Source organism: Globicephala melas, chromosome 4 (genome assembly GCF_963455315.2).
Source record: "Globicephala melas chromosome 4, mGloMel1.2, whole genome shotgun sequence".
Classification (NCBI taxonomy): domain Eukaryota; kingdom Metazoa; phylum Chordata; class Mammalia; order Artiodactyla; family Delphinidae; genus Globicephala; species Globicephala melas.
This window is the reverse complement of record NC_083317.1, coordinates 28973383-28991098: the sequence shown is the minus strand read 5'-3', so window position 1 is coordinate 28991098 and position 17716 is coordinate 28973383. Positions and strand designations below refer to the sequence as shown.

The window sequence follows — 17716 nt, the reverse complement described above, 5'->3', positions numbered from 1 at the left end:
GACATTTCCTGTATCATGAACAGTATACTCAAAATTCTGAATACCAATTCATGGCTTCCGACTATAACAGAGCCAAAACTAATCTAGAAAAACAAATATCATATATCGCTTATATGTGGAATCCAGAAAAATGATACAGATGAACGTATTTGCAGAGCAGAAATAGAGACACAGACGTAGAGAACAAACATATGGACACCAAGGCAGGAAGGAGCGGTGGATGAACTGGGAAATTGGGATTGACACATATACACTACTATGTATAAAACAGATAACTAATGAGAACCTACTGTACAGCACAGGGAACTCTACTTAATCCTCTGTGGTGACCTAAGTGGGAAGGAAATCCAAGTAAGAGGGGGTATATGTATATGTATAGCTGATTCACTTCGCTGTACAGCAGAAACTAACAAAACATTGTAAAGCAACTGTACTCCAATAAAAATTAATTAAAAAAAAGAAAAGTAAGTAGAAAAGTAAGCAATTCCAGGGACATTCAGGATGTAGGGAATTAGGTAATAGCTGCTGAGGTCACGTGCCGTGAGCATCAGATCAGCTCTATTCCCGTTTCCTTTCTTATTTACATACCTCAAATATGTACTCTGGGCATAGTCCAGAATAGAAAATGAAGGACACAATTTAAAAAACAAACTGCAAAGTGGTATTTATTTACATTAAAATGTGAAATACCTGTATACACACAAATCTAAGAGGCACAATCTGTTATGCACAATAACTATGATCTTCAGAACATGTTATACACAACAGTATCTGCTGATACATAAGTGGTTCCAGTGAAAACAGTAAATACCAAAACATTCCTGACAAAATAAATTATTCATTCACATATTCTAATCATACAAGACAGTTAATATTTTAAAAGTTATGTACTTCAAAAAACACTAGCAAGATGTACAACCAAAATGTATTTTATGAAAAATGTCTTCAGATTATTATGCATAAATGATCCCTTTCAGAATGCATTTTTACCTTTTAAATAAACTACATTCATTTCAAGACTATTTATATATAGCCCCCTAATATGATTGAAGACATTTTTTTTAAAGGTATAACTATACTAGAGAATAGTTATGCTTTTCTAATATGCTAAACTAATGTCCCCCAATTCCAACACTGCCTATTTTTCAGAAACAATCAAATTATTTAAATTCCAATTTTAGAGTATGAGATTAGCTGCCCTGTTTTGCAAATTGTTTCCTCTAAGGACTGTTAACAGATTGTCCTGAACTATCTCATATACTGGAAAAATTCAAGCTTTTTAAAAAAAAGTCTTAAAATGCTTTAGGTTAAAGCTGGTTACTATCTATGGAGATTTTGATAAATTGAACACTTTTCTCCTAAAGACCTTTGCAAAAAGATATTTTTCAATTTTAAAATCTAGTAAAGATTTTTATAAAGTCCAAAAGAACACTTGAATATTTTCAGAACGCAGTGAAGGATTCCTCTTTGGCATTTCTCCATTTAGTTCTAAAATAAAACATGTCAACATTTTATATTTTTCTATTTACCTACTACAGACATTTTCTGTACACAAAAGTATTTGATTGAAATTGTTTTAACAGCAATTTCATTGCTAAGAAATTTTTTTTTTTTAGGATCTGCAAAAAACACTCAGATTTTTACTATGAGAAGCAGAAATGTCTTGATGTTGCTGAAATGAGCTTGCTTATTTCTCTTTTTCAGTGGTTGGAACTTCAACATCCTTTCAAATTCAACAATGGATAAAGCAGACATATTTTATATTAGCAAAACTGCTGACCAGAGTTTAATTTTTGAATATCGATAGGAAGTAGCCTCTATTAAGGAAAAAGAAAATCTTCAAATAATATGGGCATCACATAAATAAAACTACTATATTTTCTTTCTTGGTTCCTGCATCTTTTCTAAAAGGAAACAAACCAAAACTACTACAAATACGGATTTGTGGACATTTTTTTCACATTGTCTTCCACATTAGATTTCCACATTATTTCCAGTATTCGCAGACTTTTTGCTCTCATCACACACTAACCTTAAGGCTAAAAACAGTCCAAGTCTGATTAGTTTTAAATGATGGTAGGAAACAATAACAAGGTTTTTACAAATGAGTACAATTTTCCTCATTCAAAACTAAATACGGGTAAAAATCTCAGTAAAACTGAATCAAATGCAAGCTAAATTCTCCAGGGCTTACTGAAAATAAACAATGAAACAAAAACAAAAACATAAAATAAATACTGTACCTAATTACTGCTGTTTATCAATGTCTACAAAGGTCTTAAATAACAAAACAGATTTATAGTAATGACGGCTTTATTGTGACATTAACACATTTTTAAAATGTAATTAATAATTCTCTATTGTTTTCAAACCATGCAGAATCATGGAAATCCAAGCAGAGAATGACACATAGCAGATGAAGGAACTAAAATATAAATTGGTAATGAGACATTTGAATAAATCTGTAGCTATTTTAGAAAGAGAATAAATTGATCCAATAAATATATTTTGAAAGTCTGGAGAATGCAGGTTATAGGAATAGGACACAAAATGGGATACTGAGTTTGTGAAAGTAATTTTGTTATATATGGCAGTTACTGAATATTATATATGCAGCTTATATTAATAACACTATCTCCCAGCCACTCTAAGTACCTGACATCAACACTGTCCTTCAAGTATAGTTCAAATTTAAGAGTTACATGTGATAACCAAGTAAATAAATTACCAGCTCCTGCTAATACAATTTAGTAAGAACTGGGAATCCTATAATTGGCACTAGGCAATGTTTATAGAAGACAGTTTTAAGTGCACACGGATATCTACTTCCAGAACGCAGAAAATACAGTCACCTATGCTCCTATAAGAGTTTTACCTCAATTCTTTCACTTTAGAAGTATTTGTTGAAATGGGATCTCTCCAAAATCAAGGATCAATCTGGCCACATTCAATTCTAAAACAAAATGTTCTGTAAAATTTCATATATATAAATGTTACCTTTTAGGTAAATGTGTGAGATATTTTAGAGACTTGATTTAGTGGACAGAGGTGGTCTGATAAATAGGAAGAGATCAGCAAACAAGATCTCAAATGACCATCCCTCCATAATTCAGTTGAAGTTGGTCTTTTGTAAATGCTTACTGGGAATTTCTAACGCACTGACTTGGAGAGGCCAAGAGCCTCCATCAATCCCTGCTTGGATTGCCACTCCTGTCACCACTGCCAAGTCAGGGTCTACAGACGTGTTGGGATCCTTTCCAAAGAACTCTTGAATGACTTGGCGGATTCGAGGAATTCGAGTTGAGCCCCCAACCAAAACCACCTCATCAATCTCAGTTTTTTCCAGGTGGCCTTCTTCTAACACTTGCTGAATGGGTACTAGTATTTTCTGGAAAAGATCTTCATTAAGGGTGTCGAAGAGCTTCCGTGATATTTCTGTTTCAAATAAAACCTGACTTTCTCCATTTTTCTTTTCAGGAAGGCTAGCTCCAAACATGCTGTTCACATGGGGGCTGTCTGCTGGGGAAAGTTCGTCCTTTGGCAGTTCAGTGTCACTACTCTGAGGTTCCTTCCCGTCCTTTTTCTCCACCGTTAGGAATACCGACATCTGGGCAGTCTGATGAAGAGTCAGGTTTAATTTGACCATTTCTACAGCTTGTCTTAATCTGTGGATTTCCTCTTTCCTAGAGGGTAGGAAGCCATATGTTTGATAGATCTGTTTATATAAGTACTGAAGCAATCTTTGATTGAAGTCTTGTCCTCCAAGTTTATTGTTTCCTAAGTTAAAAATTAAAAAAGTTTATATTATATTTATGAATATATGTGTATGTGTGTACATATATACGTGTGTCTGTGTAGTATGTATGTATAAATGATATTCTGGGAATAATAAGTCCTTATTTAATGTATTAAGATTTTATTCATACAAAGACTGATTAAAAATAACTGGATTAAAATGATTTTAATTCAAATGTGTACTATTAAAATACAGTGCACATCCGGGTTTAAATGATGTAATAGGAAGTATCTCAGTGATATCAAATACTTTTGCAGAAAGTAAGAAATTGAGAACACTGACCGGCTTTTAAGTAGCAATTTAAAAACACTAAATGTCATTATTTTCAACAGAAGGAAGTCCTTCTTTTAATTAAAAAGTACCAGTAAGCATTTTCTTTTTTAAAAAATCCTTTTGTTTAAATGATTAAGGGCTGAAAAGTAGAAAAAATAATTTAATTAGGAAAAGAATAATGCAATATAAATGCTCACCACTGAACTTTGTTCTAAATGGAGTCCAGTTAGGCCACCTGTAACTTAAGCTCCACAGGCTTAATTCCTGAAACTAAATTAACCTTAAAAAAAAATTTAGAATGCAAAATACTATTATTAGATTTCCTAAAGATATCTATTTTGTGAAAAAGATTATTAAATGAAATAAACTGATCGTCCTTCATTTTAAAATAATTTCTTTCCTTCTGTTCCCTTTACCATGGAGGTGAAAACTACTGGCTCAGTTAGCTACAAATGGCAGTATATTTATTTGACTTACAGGATGTCCAGTTATTTTTTGAGACTTAACTTTTTGCTATAAATACAATAAGTGGTGGCATAAGATTACATGTACAGAAGATTACCAAAATGAACGCAAAGAATATGGAAAAATTTATAAATGAACACTTTACACATTAGATATGTTAACGTGCCTCAATCTCTTTAACGCTCCCTCTATTTTTCTTACCAGACATCGCTCGGGTTAAAAACATTCCTCCTTGTTTATTCAGCAATGACACATCTAGAGTTCCTCCGCCCAAATCTATCACCAAGACGTGAAAGACATCAGCTTTGTGGAGACCATAGGCCATAGCTGCTGCTGTGGGTTCATTTATTACTCTTAAGATCTTCAGTCCTATAAAATTGGTTGGAGGGAAGAACAATCATGAGAGGACACTATTAAGAAATTTCTTCTCACTTAATCTTACAACACATTAGTATCTTCTCTGATGTGAACTCCACTGAGTACACAGTCACAAACCCAATAAAAATAATGACATGGGATGGGTAAATATACGTTCTTCTAAATGGATGTCATTAAAATTATTCTAAAAGAAGATTATAGTATAAAGAAATAAAGGCCCAGATTCACGGAATACATCATTCTATTATTTATTAATACTTAATTTTTAAAAATCTCTCAGCCTCTTCTAATTTTCCTATTTTACTTGGGAATAAACTTAATAAGTTTATTATTATACTTAATAATAAACTTAAATAAGCAAATAAACTTTGGTCATTATGCACTGTAACAAACTGCTATAGAAATGAGGTAAGCTTAGTGTGCTCTTCTTTTAAAAATGACTTTTTGATAAAAAGAACACATGAATAAACAGAGAAGAAATGATAATAAAATGAAAAATCCAGATGATAGGCTCCAATAGCTACAATGACACTTTTAAAAAGTACTTAAGATGCAAGACCCTTGAATGCAAATCTGAAATATACAGCAAAATCTGACTTCAAGGTAAAGTTAAACAGTAAACATGCAAGCAAAAGATCAGATTTCCTTGAGCAAAACTCCTGCTTTAAACTAACTGCCACACATAACGAGCGGCCGTGAAAGTAGTATGGCTTTATGTATCACGAGCCATAGAAACTAGTCAAACTGAAGAATTTATTCAAAGACCATAATACCTTCCCCTTAGCTCTCTGACTTCATCACTCACTCTGCTCTGGCCACACTGGCCAACTTCCTATCTTCTTATGTACCAGCAAATTCTCATTTTATGGCTGCTACACTGGCACTCTCTCTCCTACAACACAGTTCCTCCATATATCTGCTTGGTTCACAACCTTGCTTCCTTCAAATCTGCTTAAATGTCACTTTCTCAATGAGGTCTACCTGACCGCTCTCTTTAAAACCTGCAAATCCCCCTATTCTCTGATCACCCACCCTCTCCTCTTATCCTGTCTTTTTTTCTACGGCAAGGTACTTTCTGACATACATTGTATCAAGGCTCTCAACCAGAGGTCATTTTGTTCCTCTGGGGACAATTGGCATTATCTGGAGACATAAAATTATCACTACTTGGTGGGGAGAGTGCCACTACCTTCGAGTGTGTACAGGCTAGGGGTGCTTCAAAATGCCCTATAATACACAGGACAGTTCCCCACACCAAAGAATAATCCAGCCCCAAATGTTAATAATGCTAAGTAAGAAATGCCATAATATACTTATCTTCAAGGCTGATTTTCTGTTCCCTCCAACAGAATACAAGCTCCATGAGAAAATGGATTTATCTGTTTTGTTTACCTAGGCACTTAATACTTGCTGAATGGTGTTGAATGAATTTTCTCCCACCTCAGATTTTTAAAAAACATTATATTATATTCATCTTAACATTAAAAGAATTTTAGAAGAAAAAATTCCTCATTGCTAATGTGTGTCCATGTTCTTTCTTAGCCTTTCTCATATGCCTGATAGGCTGCTGTCATAATATACACATTTTACATTGCACCATGGGGCTTTCTAAATTGTTTGTAAACCTGTATAAAAATCCATCTGACTTATCTACCATATAGTTTGTCTAGGTGCCTAGTTAGGTGGTTTGCAAATGACACACATTACTATAGATTTTCAGCCTAACAAAATTTTGAGCAAAATGTAACTCAGGCAAGTGATATTACCTGCAAGGTTAGCAGCTTGAATTGTCGAATTTCTCTGTTTTAGATCAAATTCTGCTGGTACAGAAATAACAGCATTGGCAACTGGCATTCCAAGATATTCCTCTGCCATTTCCTTTAATTTCAACAACAGTCTAGAGCCAACATATTCTGGGGAAACGGTGATCGTCTCATTACTTGTCACAGAAAACTCAACCATTCCATTTTTGTTTAAAACCTGTGAATAAGATTTGCAAAGATAAAAAAATATATATATAAAACTGTGTGTGTATATATCTACATATACATACATACACATACACTAACACACATACATATGGAATGTATTCAATCAAAACTTACCTTTAAAGGGTCATAAAATTCATTTGTTATCTAGCAAGTGCATTTACTAAGATTAGAAGTTATTACAAGTCATACTTTAAAAGCTATAAAATGAATCCACTCCACAGTTCTCAATAAGAGCAGAAAAATAAAATTCATTACTAAGCATATAATTGAAACATAGAAGATTCTCCATATATATCTGTTAAATGAAAGAAAAGATGAATGATAAAATAGAAGGAATAACAGTGGCTAAGTCATGTTTGTGACTCAAGATCTTCTTTTTTAAAAAATTGATTTATTTCCAAAAGTAATAGATAATTGAAAGAATGTTCTGGTACATATTAACAAGAATAATTTTAGTACTTCGATATGTTCTTATCTAAGAATCAATATCACTCACATTCTTGTTTCCATGGAAACATGTATTAGCATCTTTTTCCTGCTAATGTAGTTGTACATTTGTACATTTAAAAAATTAGACTAATTCTAAAACATACTAGTTTCACCAATAGTTTGTATTAACATCAATAGTAAAAGAGAATTAGTCTGTTCTAAGAAATTATAAGAAGTTTACCCCAATCATTCAAGACTACATAATTAGTTTTCAATTAAGAAAATCTGACCTTCCAAAAAGTATTTTACCTGCCTGGGGAAAACAAAAACAAGCTATGAACACTTAAAATAAGGTCCTTAAAATAAGACCCAAATATACCAGTACCTTCAGAGTGATCATGAAACAGAAACAACAAAAAAACATGATCACTTAGAAACTTAAAACAAACAAAAAAAACCTTTAAAATAACTCTTGCATCAATAAGTAATGTACCCAAAGCTGTAATTTAGAGGAAACTGTATAGCTTTATATGATTTTATCATTACATAAGAAAAATTACAAATTAGTAAAGGGTCTTAAGAAAGAAGCTAAAAGAGAACAAAGAAGTAAACCTAAGAAATGCCTGGAGAGATTGTTTTTTTGCTCCTTTGAAAATGAATAAAAATTTGAGAATTTTTATGATGCGTTAATCAATAAGCAGCACTGATACCACTATTTTAAAATCTATTTATTTAGAATCTCACTTCATAATTAACCAAAAGGGTGGGGGGAACCCTACATGGAATAAACATTTAAATGTTTAAAAGAAAAAAAACCCAGCAAAACCTAAACCTACAAATACTTATATAAAAGCATTAGAAAAAAAGTACAAGTGGATAGGATGGGAAAGGCCACTGTAAGCATGGTAAGAGTCCAAAAACATTTTTAAAAAATTATTAAGAGATGATTTTACCACATAAAAATTTAACAGTCTTGACAGTTCAAAAATAAAATTATACATCAGTTTTATTAAAAAAAAGGAAAAAATACTGAAAACACATCACAAAGGTATTTTATAGTCATTAAGGGAATGATAAACACCCCAAAAGAAAACAGGACAAAGGGTAAGAAGTGGATCACTAAAGAAAATGAAAATGCCAATAAACACATTTTTAAAAGTCTGACCTCAACAGAAATCACAGGAATGCAAATTAATACAAGATACCATTTTTTATTTATCTATTGGCAAAGATTGAAAAACAATAACTAGTGAAGATACAGGCAGTCTAAAAAATAGGTAAGGGCACATAAACTTTTCGGTGCACAATCTGGCAATACAAATCAAAACACTTAAAAACATGCAATCATTTGGCCTATCAATTCCAGTTCTTGAATTCAAATTTAGGAAATTATCAGAGAAGTGTAAAAACACACATGTACAAGGATATTCACTGAAGCTCCAATTATAGTGGAAAACCAGGGAAAAAATAAAACTTACACTGACAGAGACTGGACAATTAATTGGCGGAACAGTCGTTTCACAAAACCATGAAAGATAATGATGTGAGCCCACTGACTAACTGTCCATGATATATTGATGAGTTTCAAACAAGTCATTACACAGCATGCCTAGTATGATCTCTTTTTATGAATATAAATATGTATACACACAAACACAGCAAGAATATCTATTTATCCATCCACTCATCTATAGGTACTGGGGCTTCATTAGCCTCCGGCTACAATGAAAGAGCTGTGCAGACATTCTGAGGATAGCAGAGTGAGGAGATGGTAATGTCCTAAGTCCTCAGTAATACTGCGGGACCACTGAATTAGCTAACCCTGGAGCTGCTGTGGGATTGTTTGTTATATGAGATAATATAACTTCCAGGCAAACTGAGTCTGTTGAAATAGAATGTTTTGTAACTTGAAGCCAAAGCAGTAATTGAAACAGTATGCTGAACTTAAGTTAAAATAGATTTTGGCTTCACTTACCTTAAATGGGTATCTGCCAATTTCAGCTTCTAGCTCTTCTGGGGTAAAAATCTTGCCTATGAATCTTTTAGCGTCATATATTGTGTTCTGAGGATTTGAGTCCGCCAGCTCTAAGCTTTCATACCCCACATAAACATCGTTGTCAGTAAAGGACACCATGCTGGGTAGGCTGACGTGCCCATTTTCATCTGGAATGACCTTTACTTTTCCTGTTCCAGGAAAAAACACCCCAACTGAACAGTAGGTAGTGCCAAGGTCAATTCCAATCACTTTAGGAGTAGGCAGTGGTAAATACTGTTGCGCGAAATAGCCAGCCAACAGGAGAGTCAGAACAGCTGATCCTGAAATACAGGCAAATTACAAGTTGCGTCTTATCAAACTAGTACAATGTGCAAAATTACAACAGTAAAATCCCTTTACTATCACGCTTCCATACTAGACTAAAAATACTGTCCAAATATTTTCTTTTATAGTACTCACGATAACATTTCTCAAACATCAAGTTTTTCATAATGCAAACTGACTATAATACAATTAAAATGAAGTAACAACAAAAACAAACAAACAAAAAACCCCCTGTATGTTTGTGTGTTTCACTTATGGGTGAGTAAAGGAATAAAAAATAAAAACATTTCGATAATAATTGTGCTAATGCTGACAGGAGAAGTCATTCATCTGGAGCAAAAGCTAGAATATAATCCAATTCTTGATCAAATGATATTTAGATTTTATAGTTTTATAATTAGCTTTAGATATCATTATTAAAAAGAAACTAGCATTAAAATTTCCACAGCAAAAGCTCTGTTATTGTAAACGTGAAACTCTTTATATCCCCTCTCTTTTTTCCTTTCAAAAGGATGAAATGGATAAACTGGATTAAAATAATTTTGGAAATTGCTTAGATATTTTTAAACGGTCACTTCATAACAGAAGATAGTTAACTTTTTCTGTATTAAATACGAGTTGAGGACATCTTGCAGAGGTGATATTTCGGAGAAGAATTAAAAGTGTGTAACCCTGATGATAACATAAATGGAAGCTCTTAGAAGTCAGGTTTTAGTCACGCTGTATTCCCTGCACCAATGGTTCCCAGCCAGTAGAAGACTGTTCAATAAATATTAATTGCTGAAAAAGCCAAATACGAACAAACGCCACGCAGACTGTAAACATAAGTGATGGAGAAAGAAGTCAATTCGTATTTACAGCTAACCTGTTATTTGGTTTCAGGAGGCTGTGCTATACACCTGTGTCCATCCACGTTACATACAACTCAAAACACCAATTTGTAGGAGTCGGCTTTACTAATTATTAGGTCATCCTCATCAACACATAATGAAATGACATCAGGTGCCAATCCCACCTTCCTCTTGCCCCTACGTACACATTTTCGGAAGCATTTCATCACCTTCTCCTCCGGAGAGGGTAATTCCTACCCGGATTGGTGGAAAGAACACTGGACTATACATCAAAGAGGTATCTGACTCTCTCAAAATCCAGCATCCCATGAGTCTACAGCTCGGGATGCTGCTGCTGTTCCTCTCCCTTCCTCCACAAAGGGGTCTAGGGATCTAGGAGATGCACATTCTGGCAGCGTCTCAAAGGCCCCAATTCAACCAACGATTCAAAAATCGACGTTGCGTAGGAAAGAACCCTTCCCGAGGCCCAACGTCCCTGGGATGTATGCAGAGGTCGCCGCCGGCCTTACCCGGGCCTACTGCGGCTCGGGCCTTCCTAGAGGCGACCCCCAACCCGGCGTCGCGAACAGCCCCAAACCGCCTCTGAGTCACCTTTCTGGCGCCCTACCCGCTGCGCCAGCGGGATCCAGCAGATGCAACAACGACCCCAACACCCCGGCCTCCCTCAACCGCTCAGGTGCCCGCAACAGCGCAAAGGACCCTCCTGATCACTGACCTAAGATCGTCATCTCTCCGGCCATCACAGTCCCGCCGAAGAGGCTTAGGATGACTGTACCGGACGTGAGGCACCGCCCCCACGCCGCCCGGCCGCCCCGTGCTCCTCTGGGAAATGTAGTCCTGTTGCTCTGACGCGGCCCGAGAAGCTACATCTCGAACCAGAGAAAGGACTTCCTTTACCGTGAGGACGCGGGCATGAGGGCCCCCATTCAACCGCTGCCAGGGGCGCCCGAGCCGCCCTCCCACGCAACGGACTACAGAGCCAATTAGGCTGGGGTGGAGGAGCGCTAACAAGAGGGACTGGAGTTTCTAACCAAACCTGTAGCGCCTGGAGCCAACTTGAGGTAAAAACAGTGTTTTTAGCACCGCCTCGCCGCTTTGCCTTCTGGGAAGTGTAGTTACGGCCTGACCCATTCGCCTGAGGGACAGTGAGCACCATTAGGTTATTGCGTTTTAGGGTGATGTCCCTAACAAGGCCCAGGATCCAGCGTTTGTTATTTCGTTCTTTCTACCTTTTAAAGCGTTCTCGTTTGCCTGCGATCTGGATTCCAGATTGCGGGGGAGGGGGGGGGGTTGTCCCAAACATTCCCCCCGCCCCCGCCCCTCTCTCCAGCATCCCTAGAAGAGCCCCTGCCACAGTGCGGGCGTAGAGGGAGGCAGGGGCTGGCGACCCTGGAACTTGGATATGATCCTCACTCCTGTGCTTTCGTTTTGGAAAAAAGGAATTCGAGGAATCCTCAGTTAATGCGATTTATCCAAAGGAGCAGGGACACATTTTCCTCTATTGCTAACACTGAAGAGTGCCGTTGAAAAGAAAAAAGTAAACGAAATACCTTAAGTTTCTCTTGAATTAAGTTATAAGTGGCAGGAATTGTTTTCATGCACAAATCACTTAACATGCAATGGCCATTTAGGACACTTGTGAACTGTTTTTCTGGTTCTAGTCTTAAATAGACCCGAGTTTTCTCGCTTCTTGGTCCCTAGTGTACTTTATGTGTGCTCTCCACTTTCGTGTATATTTTAAATGTGTCATAATGTAAAGAATAAAAAGCATGTGTGCCTATAGTGAGTAGTGTTCACTACCATTTCCTTATGAAGAATGCATAATTCAAACACTCAGTTCCTGAATATTACTGGGTATAATGATCATGTTAACATTTATTGAGCACAGTGTTAGCCACTAGTAACAACCAGGAGGAGAGACAGAAGATAAACACATAAATGTAATTTATTATGGTGTGTAACATAATTGCAATATGGCCATAGGGCAGAAACAGGATTGAATAAAGGCTGTATAATTTTACCTTGAAGAGACGACTTGGTGGAAGATAATACGTCTAAGCAGTACTTTGAAGAGTAAAAGGGAGCCACGAGATGGGTTGATGGGATAATAAGAAGCAGTTGGCTGGAGGTGTTCTAGGAAGAGGGAACTGAATTACCAAGAGTGTGGAAGCAGAAGGCAATCTCATAGAAGGCTGCTGGATCATAAAGCATGAGGTGGAAGTTTCAGAGATAGAACTAGAGGTGTAAACCAAATCAGGAGGATTAGTCATTTGTGGCAGGCACTGGTCATTGCCATTCTCCTTGCCACCCACTCCTTCCTCCTTGCTAATAGGAACAAAAATTACTGGTAAGACTATCCCAGTTGTTTGTCAGGGGTATAGTAATGTTATTAAGAACAGAAAACACCAGAGTTGGGAAGTAAGGATGAGGGCAGGGATATGGAAAGAAATGTGGATATACTGATTTCTTCATTTTTCCTAGCAGGGAGTTAATAGGTATTATGTAGAATGGCGAATTTCAGAAATAGAAACATAAGTAGATCATTTAAGTTTATGAAGGCAACTTCCTGAAGGACCAAAAACTGATAAAACTTATAGAAAAAGGAATAGGTTATTAAGAATAAGTGGGATAAAATTAAAATGTACATTTTTTCAGTTTTTCACGGAGGAATGTCAGTATATATAATTTAAAGTTAAACTTTTAAAATCTATATAGCAAAATATATCAACAAAGGAAGCAGTAAAACCAAAAAATATATCAGATGACAGATTTAAGATCAATTTTTATTATATTTATAAATATAAATGGGCTAGACTAAAAACTGGCACATTGTCAGATTTTCTTTTTCTTTTTTTAATGCAGTTGTAGCTATTTATGAGAGAATTTTTGAGTGGATAACTAAATGAAGTTCATAGCTTGAAAATATCCTAGAGGGCAAGGTGGACCTACCCCTTATTTACAGAGAGAAAAATAAAAGGCCAAGAGAAGTCAAGAAAATTATGCTCTCAATTAGCATTCATTCTCTTAATAAATTAAACCTTACCTTCAATTTAGTGATTAGAGGTAGGTAATCTTTAAAAATAGTAGGCAGAGTGAAAATTGTCTAATTATATATCCCAGTAATTCACATTATTATTTCAGAAATGTGCTCCATTAGGAAACTCATTGCCAAATAATTAAAATCTTACAACATATCAATGTAATTCAGAGGACAAATTGCCCTTGTTGTTGTTTAAGAAAAATTCATTCAATGGAAAATTGATCCAGTTCTCTGCACATTCATTAAAAGAGTAAGCGTATTGAAATTACAACTTACTGTGCATTACATTTTTAGACTGTATGAAACACTATAATATTTGAACATAAAAAATTATTCCTTTGTTAAAATTATGCCATAACAGGACAATCTCATTTAATGAACCGGAATATGTGTACTTTTTTTTCTTTTACTAGAGTGTTATGGCTTCATATATTTCTATCTTCTGGGGACTGAACATTTATTACATGAAGATTTTTCATGTAGAGGTATAGTTAGTAATAAATTTGGTTTGTAACTAAAAAGCTGATGCCAGTGTTGTTTTTTCAAAGAATCTATTACACTTCAGAATCTTTGATAAATGTATTTGCTATTTAGTTTGAAAATATCTTTTATTTTGGATATTGCCTGTACGTTTCCAATGAATTTACATGGAAATATATATTACATATGTCCCCAATAAGTAACATATTGTCTTTTAAAAATATATTTCTGATCAAAGCAAAACATAATAAAAACTTAAAGGCATAAGAAGGCATTAATACTTCTTACATGATCAACAATATATATCCCAAACAATAAACCAGACAAAACTTAGAATTATTACCAGTAAAACTGAGAATGAAATAAGTATACCCGTTTACAACTATTATAGAGCATTGCTCTGGAGTTAACAGCCAGTGCAAGAGAATAAAATAGAAGTATAAATTTGGAGAAAGAATAAAGAAGAAAATGTATGATTCTTTTCTAATTATATAATTATTGTCTTAATTCAGACAACTGTAACAAAATGCCACAGACTGGGTAGCTCATAAACAACAGAAATTTACTTCTCACAGTTCTGGAGTCCAAGTTCTGTGAAGTCCAAGATCAAGGCAATGGCAGATTTGATGTCCGGGAAGAACCTGCTTTCTGGTTGATAGAAAGCTATCTTGTCTTTGTGTCTTCACAGAGTGGAAGGGACAAGGTAACTCTCTGGAGTCTCTTTGATAAGGGTACTAACCCCATTCAGGAGTGTTCCACCCTCAAGATCCAGTCACCTCCTAAGGTCCCACCTTATAACACCATCACATTGGGGATTAAGTTTTAATATATGTATGGTAGGGGCACAAACACAAACATTCAGTCTATAGCAATTATATACATGGCAAAATTAGCACACCAAAAATATCTGAGAAACAATAAGAATTGAATAAGGGGCTCCTTTAATAATATTGTGCACAAATAATTTTCCTATATGCAAACAATAACCAGTTAGAAAAATATGGCAGGAAAGATCCTGTTTAATGTAGAAACAAAAAGGTAAAACCCATAGAATTAAATTTAAAAATAAAAGGAGAAACTTTCAAACTCCCCTAAGACTAGAACAATATATTTAAGTAAATGAAAGATAAAACCTTCTTGGATAGGAAAACTCAATAAATTTATTATAGAAAATTTTAAACATACATAAAATAAATTAATTACATGTACTTTATCCAGATTCAATAATTATCAACTAGTGACTAATCATGTTTCGTATCTATTTCCACCCATTCCCCATTCCATATTAGTTTGAAACTAGTAGAAAATAGATATATTTTTTATCTTTAAATTTTCAATAAATATATTTAAAAATTAATAATTTGCAAATACACATTGTCAAACCCAAATATTAAAAATAATTCTCTACTATTAAGAATCTAGTTAGTACTCAAATTTCCAATTGCTTCATAAATATTATATCGTTTTCCAGTTTGGTCCATTGACTTAGAATTCAAATAAAGTCTACAACTTGCAGTTTTAAAAAAATTGTCCTCCAAGGTTTTGTATAGTCTGAATTTTGCTGATTACATCTCTATGGTATAAACATGTTTGTTCCTTTTGTGTATCTAGTAAAGATTGTTAGTTGGATATGGTAGTTTGATCGAATTTAGGCTCTTTTTTGTTTTATTCTTGCAAGACTATTTTGTCTTTGGTCATGTGTTTTTCTATTGGAAGGTAAATAATACTTGGTTGTCTCCCTTTTAGTTGATGATTAATGCCCAAGCTCATTAATTTATTAAGCATTGCAAAACAATGATATTCTATTTTTCCTTCTTTGTTAGGTGGAATATATTTGTAAGCAAGAACTTCTCTCATTTACTATTTGATTACCTAGTGGCATAGTTTATGTAAAAAGGCAAGATTAACGCTTGATTTGTTCTCTTTACTTTCTACTTTTAAAAATAATCAGCTTACTTGCATCCTCCAGTGGTGACCAGTTAATTTGTTGTTATTGTTATTGTTGTGTGGTGATATATGTTCCAATCTATTTTAATTATTATCCTTTTAATACTTAGATTTTCTTAACTTTGGCCAGTGGCAGCCTCTTCAAAATTCACTGTTGAGTGCTTTTACCACAACCCTAGTAGGCTTTACTTATTTCCTTGCTACTTGCTCTGAAAAGATGCCTCAGGATCCCCTTATTCTTTTATTTTGCCTCATATTTATTATTAGCCATACCTCCAAGGATCCCTGCTTGGATTTGGTATTTAGAGACCATAATTTGTGAGATAGGGAGTTACTGTTTTAAAGATGCAATTCTCCTTATATTTTTAATTTCAATGAAATATCAAATACAATGCCAGAAGGATATTTTATAACTTGACAAAATGACAATAAAACTCATTTGGAATATTTAGGAATAAGAATTTAATGAGAAAGCCCTTTCACATGTTAAAATAAATGACAAAGCTACAAAAATCAAAACAACTTTATACTATAGAGGAAATAGAAAATAGACCAAAGAAGAAAGTGGCATTTCCTTTAAAATGAGGAGAAAGGGAGAGATGGGGTATCCAATAAGTTTTATTGGAACAGTTGGTTATGTCCTTAACCATAGAGATATTTTACTTTAACATCAAAATAAATTCCAGATGGATGAAAGATTTAATTCAAAAAGTATAGGTGGTTTCATTCATTCACTTGGGATTTGAAGAAGTATTTCAAATTAAAACTTAAAACCCAGAAATTGTGAAGCAAAACTATACAAAAAAAGAGAAATTTCATTATATAGAATTTTAAATTATTCATATATAAATATATATGAAGTCAAAAGACAAATGACAAGCTGAGGAAATATTAAACATACATGAGATACAAGAGAGATTAACTTCCTTACTTTACAGAGAGCTCCTCTAAATATAAATATTTACAACCTAATTAAAATATCATAAAAGTTATTAATAACCAATTAATAGAAAGAAAATAAAAATGCAAGTGCAGAGTCCGCACCAGAGAATCAGTGTCTCCTTAAATTTTGCACTCTGGTTATGGCCCTGTGACAAAGTAGACTCCGAAGCAAGAAGTATTATTAGATGTAAAAAGGAATATTTCATGATAATAAAGGATAACAGCAATCTTAAATTTGCATATGCCTAAAAAAAGAGCTTTGAAATATATAAAGCTAAAATTGACATAGCTTTAAAAACACATACAGGAAAAAGTAAAACCCAGAACCATAGATGGACATTTTAGCATACCACTCTCAGTAACAGAACATGACATTATCATCATATGACATTTCTCTGTGTGTCTCAGTGTATCTTTAGTTGGCCATTTTCTTATAAGGACATCAGTAATATTGGATTGAGAAACCACTCTACTCCATTGTAGAGTTTTACCTAATTACATGTGCAACAATCCTAACTTTCAAATAAGGTCACACTCTGAGGTACTGAAGGTTAGGACTTCAGCATATCTTTTTTTGGGAGGGGGACACAATTCAACTTATAACAGACAGCAGAAAGTCATGTTACTCTTTTGATTTACATTTATTTAAATGTGATTAGTGTTTCTTTCCATTTACCACTCCTATCCTTGAACTATTGCTATGTTATATTTTGTACATAGAGTATGTTATTAACCCCACAAGGCGTACTTATTATTACTTTTAAATCATAAATATGCATTTGATTTAACTTTAACTTTTATAGT

The 17716-nt window shown here is 34.4% G+C and overlaps 1 protein-coding gene and 1 long non-coding RNA gene across 4 annotated transcripts in view; one reads left to right on the top strand and one right to left on the bottom strand.

Annotated features, from left to right (window-relative positions):
* Window positions 1–638: 638 nt before the first annotated feature.
* Window positions 639–11322, bottom strand: HSPA13 (heat shock protein family A (Hsp70) member 13). Its single transcript, XM_030877772.2, has 5 exons — window positions 11219–11322; window positions 9308–9648; window positions 6679–6892; window positions 4736–4903; window positions 639–3777 (listed from the first exon to the last, which is right to left on the bottom strand). Exons 1-5 carry the CDS (start codon window positions 11241–11243, stop codon window positions 3110–3112), a joined length of 1416 nt encoding a protein of 471 aa, XP_030733632.1. The 5' UTR covers window positions 11244–11322; the 3' UTR covers window positions 639–3109.
* Window positions 11323–11440: 118 nt separating this feature from the next.
* LOC115864251 (uncharacterized) overlaps window positions 11441–17716 on the top strand; it is a 188235-nt gene continuing 181959 nt past the window's right edge. For 2 of the 3 annotated variants that reach the window (XR_011377413.1, XR_011377412.1), the window contains exon 1: window positions 11441–11564. This is a non-coding gene — a long non-coding RNA (uncharacterized lncRNA). Of the gene's footprint in view, window positions 11565–14616; window positions 14727–17716 lie in introns of those variants that run through there. The other variant, XR_011377414.1, reaches the window with a different exon arrangement.

Bases quoted from the DNA above. Each gene is read 5' to 3' on its own strand.
- HSPA13 (XM_030877772.2), bottom strand. From the start codon at position 11,243: ATGGCCGGAGAGATGACGATCTTAG. The intron at 6,893-9,307 runs GTAAGTGAAGCC...TCTTATTCACAG, and splicing joins TTGGCAGATACCCATTTAAG to GTTTTAAACAAAAATGGAAT. The intron at 4,904-6,678 runs GTAATATCACTT...CCAATTTTATAG, and splicing joins TCAAGCTGCTAACCTTGCAG to GACTGAAGATCTTAAGAGTA.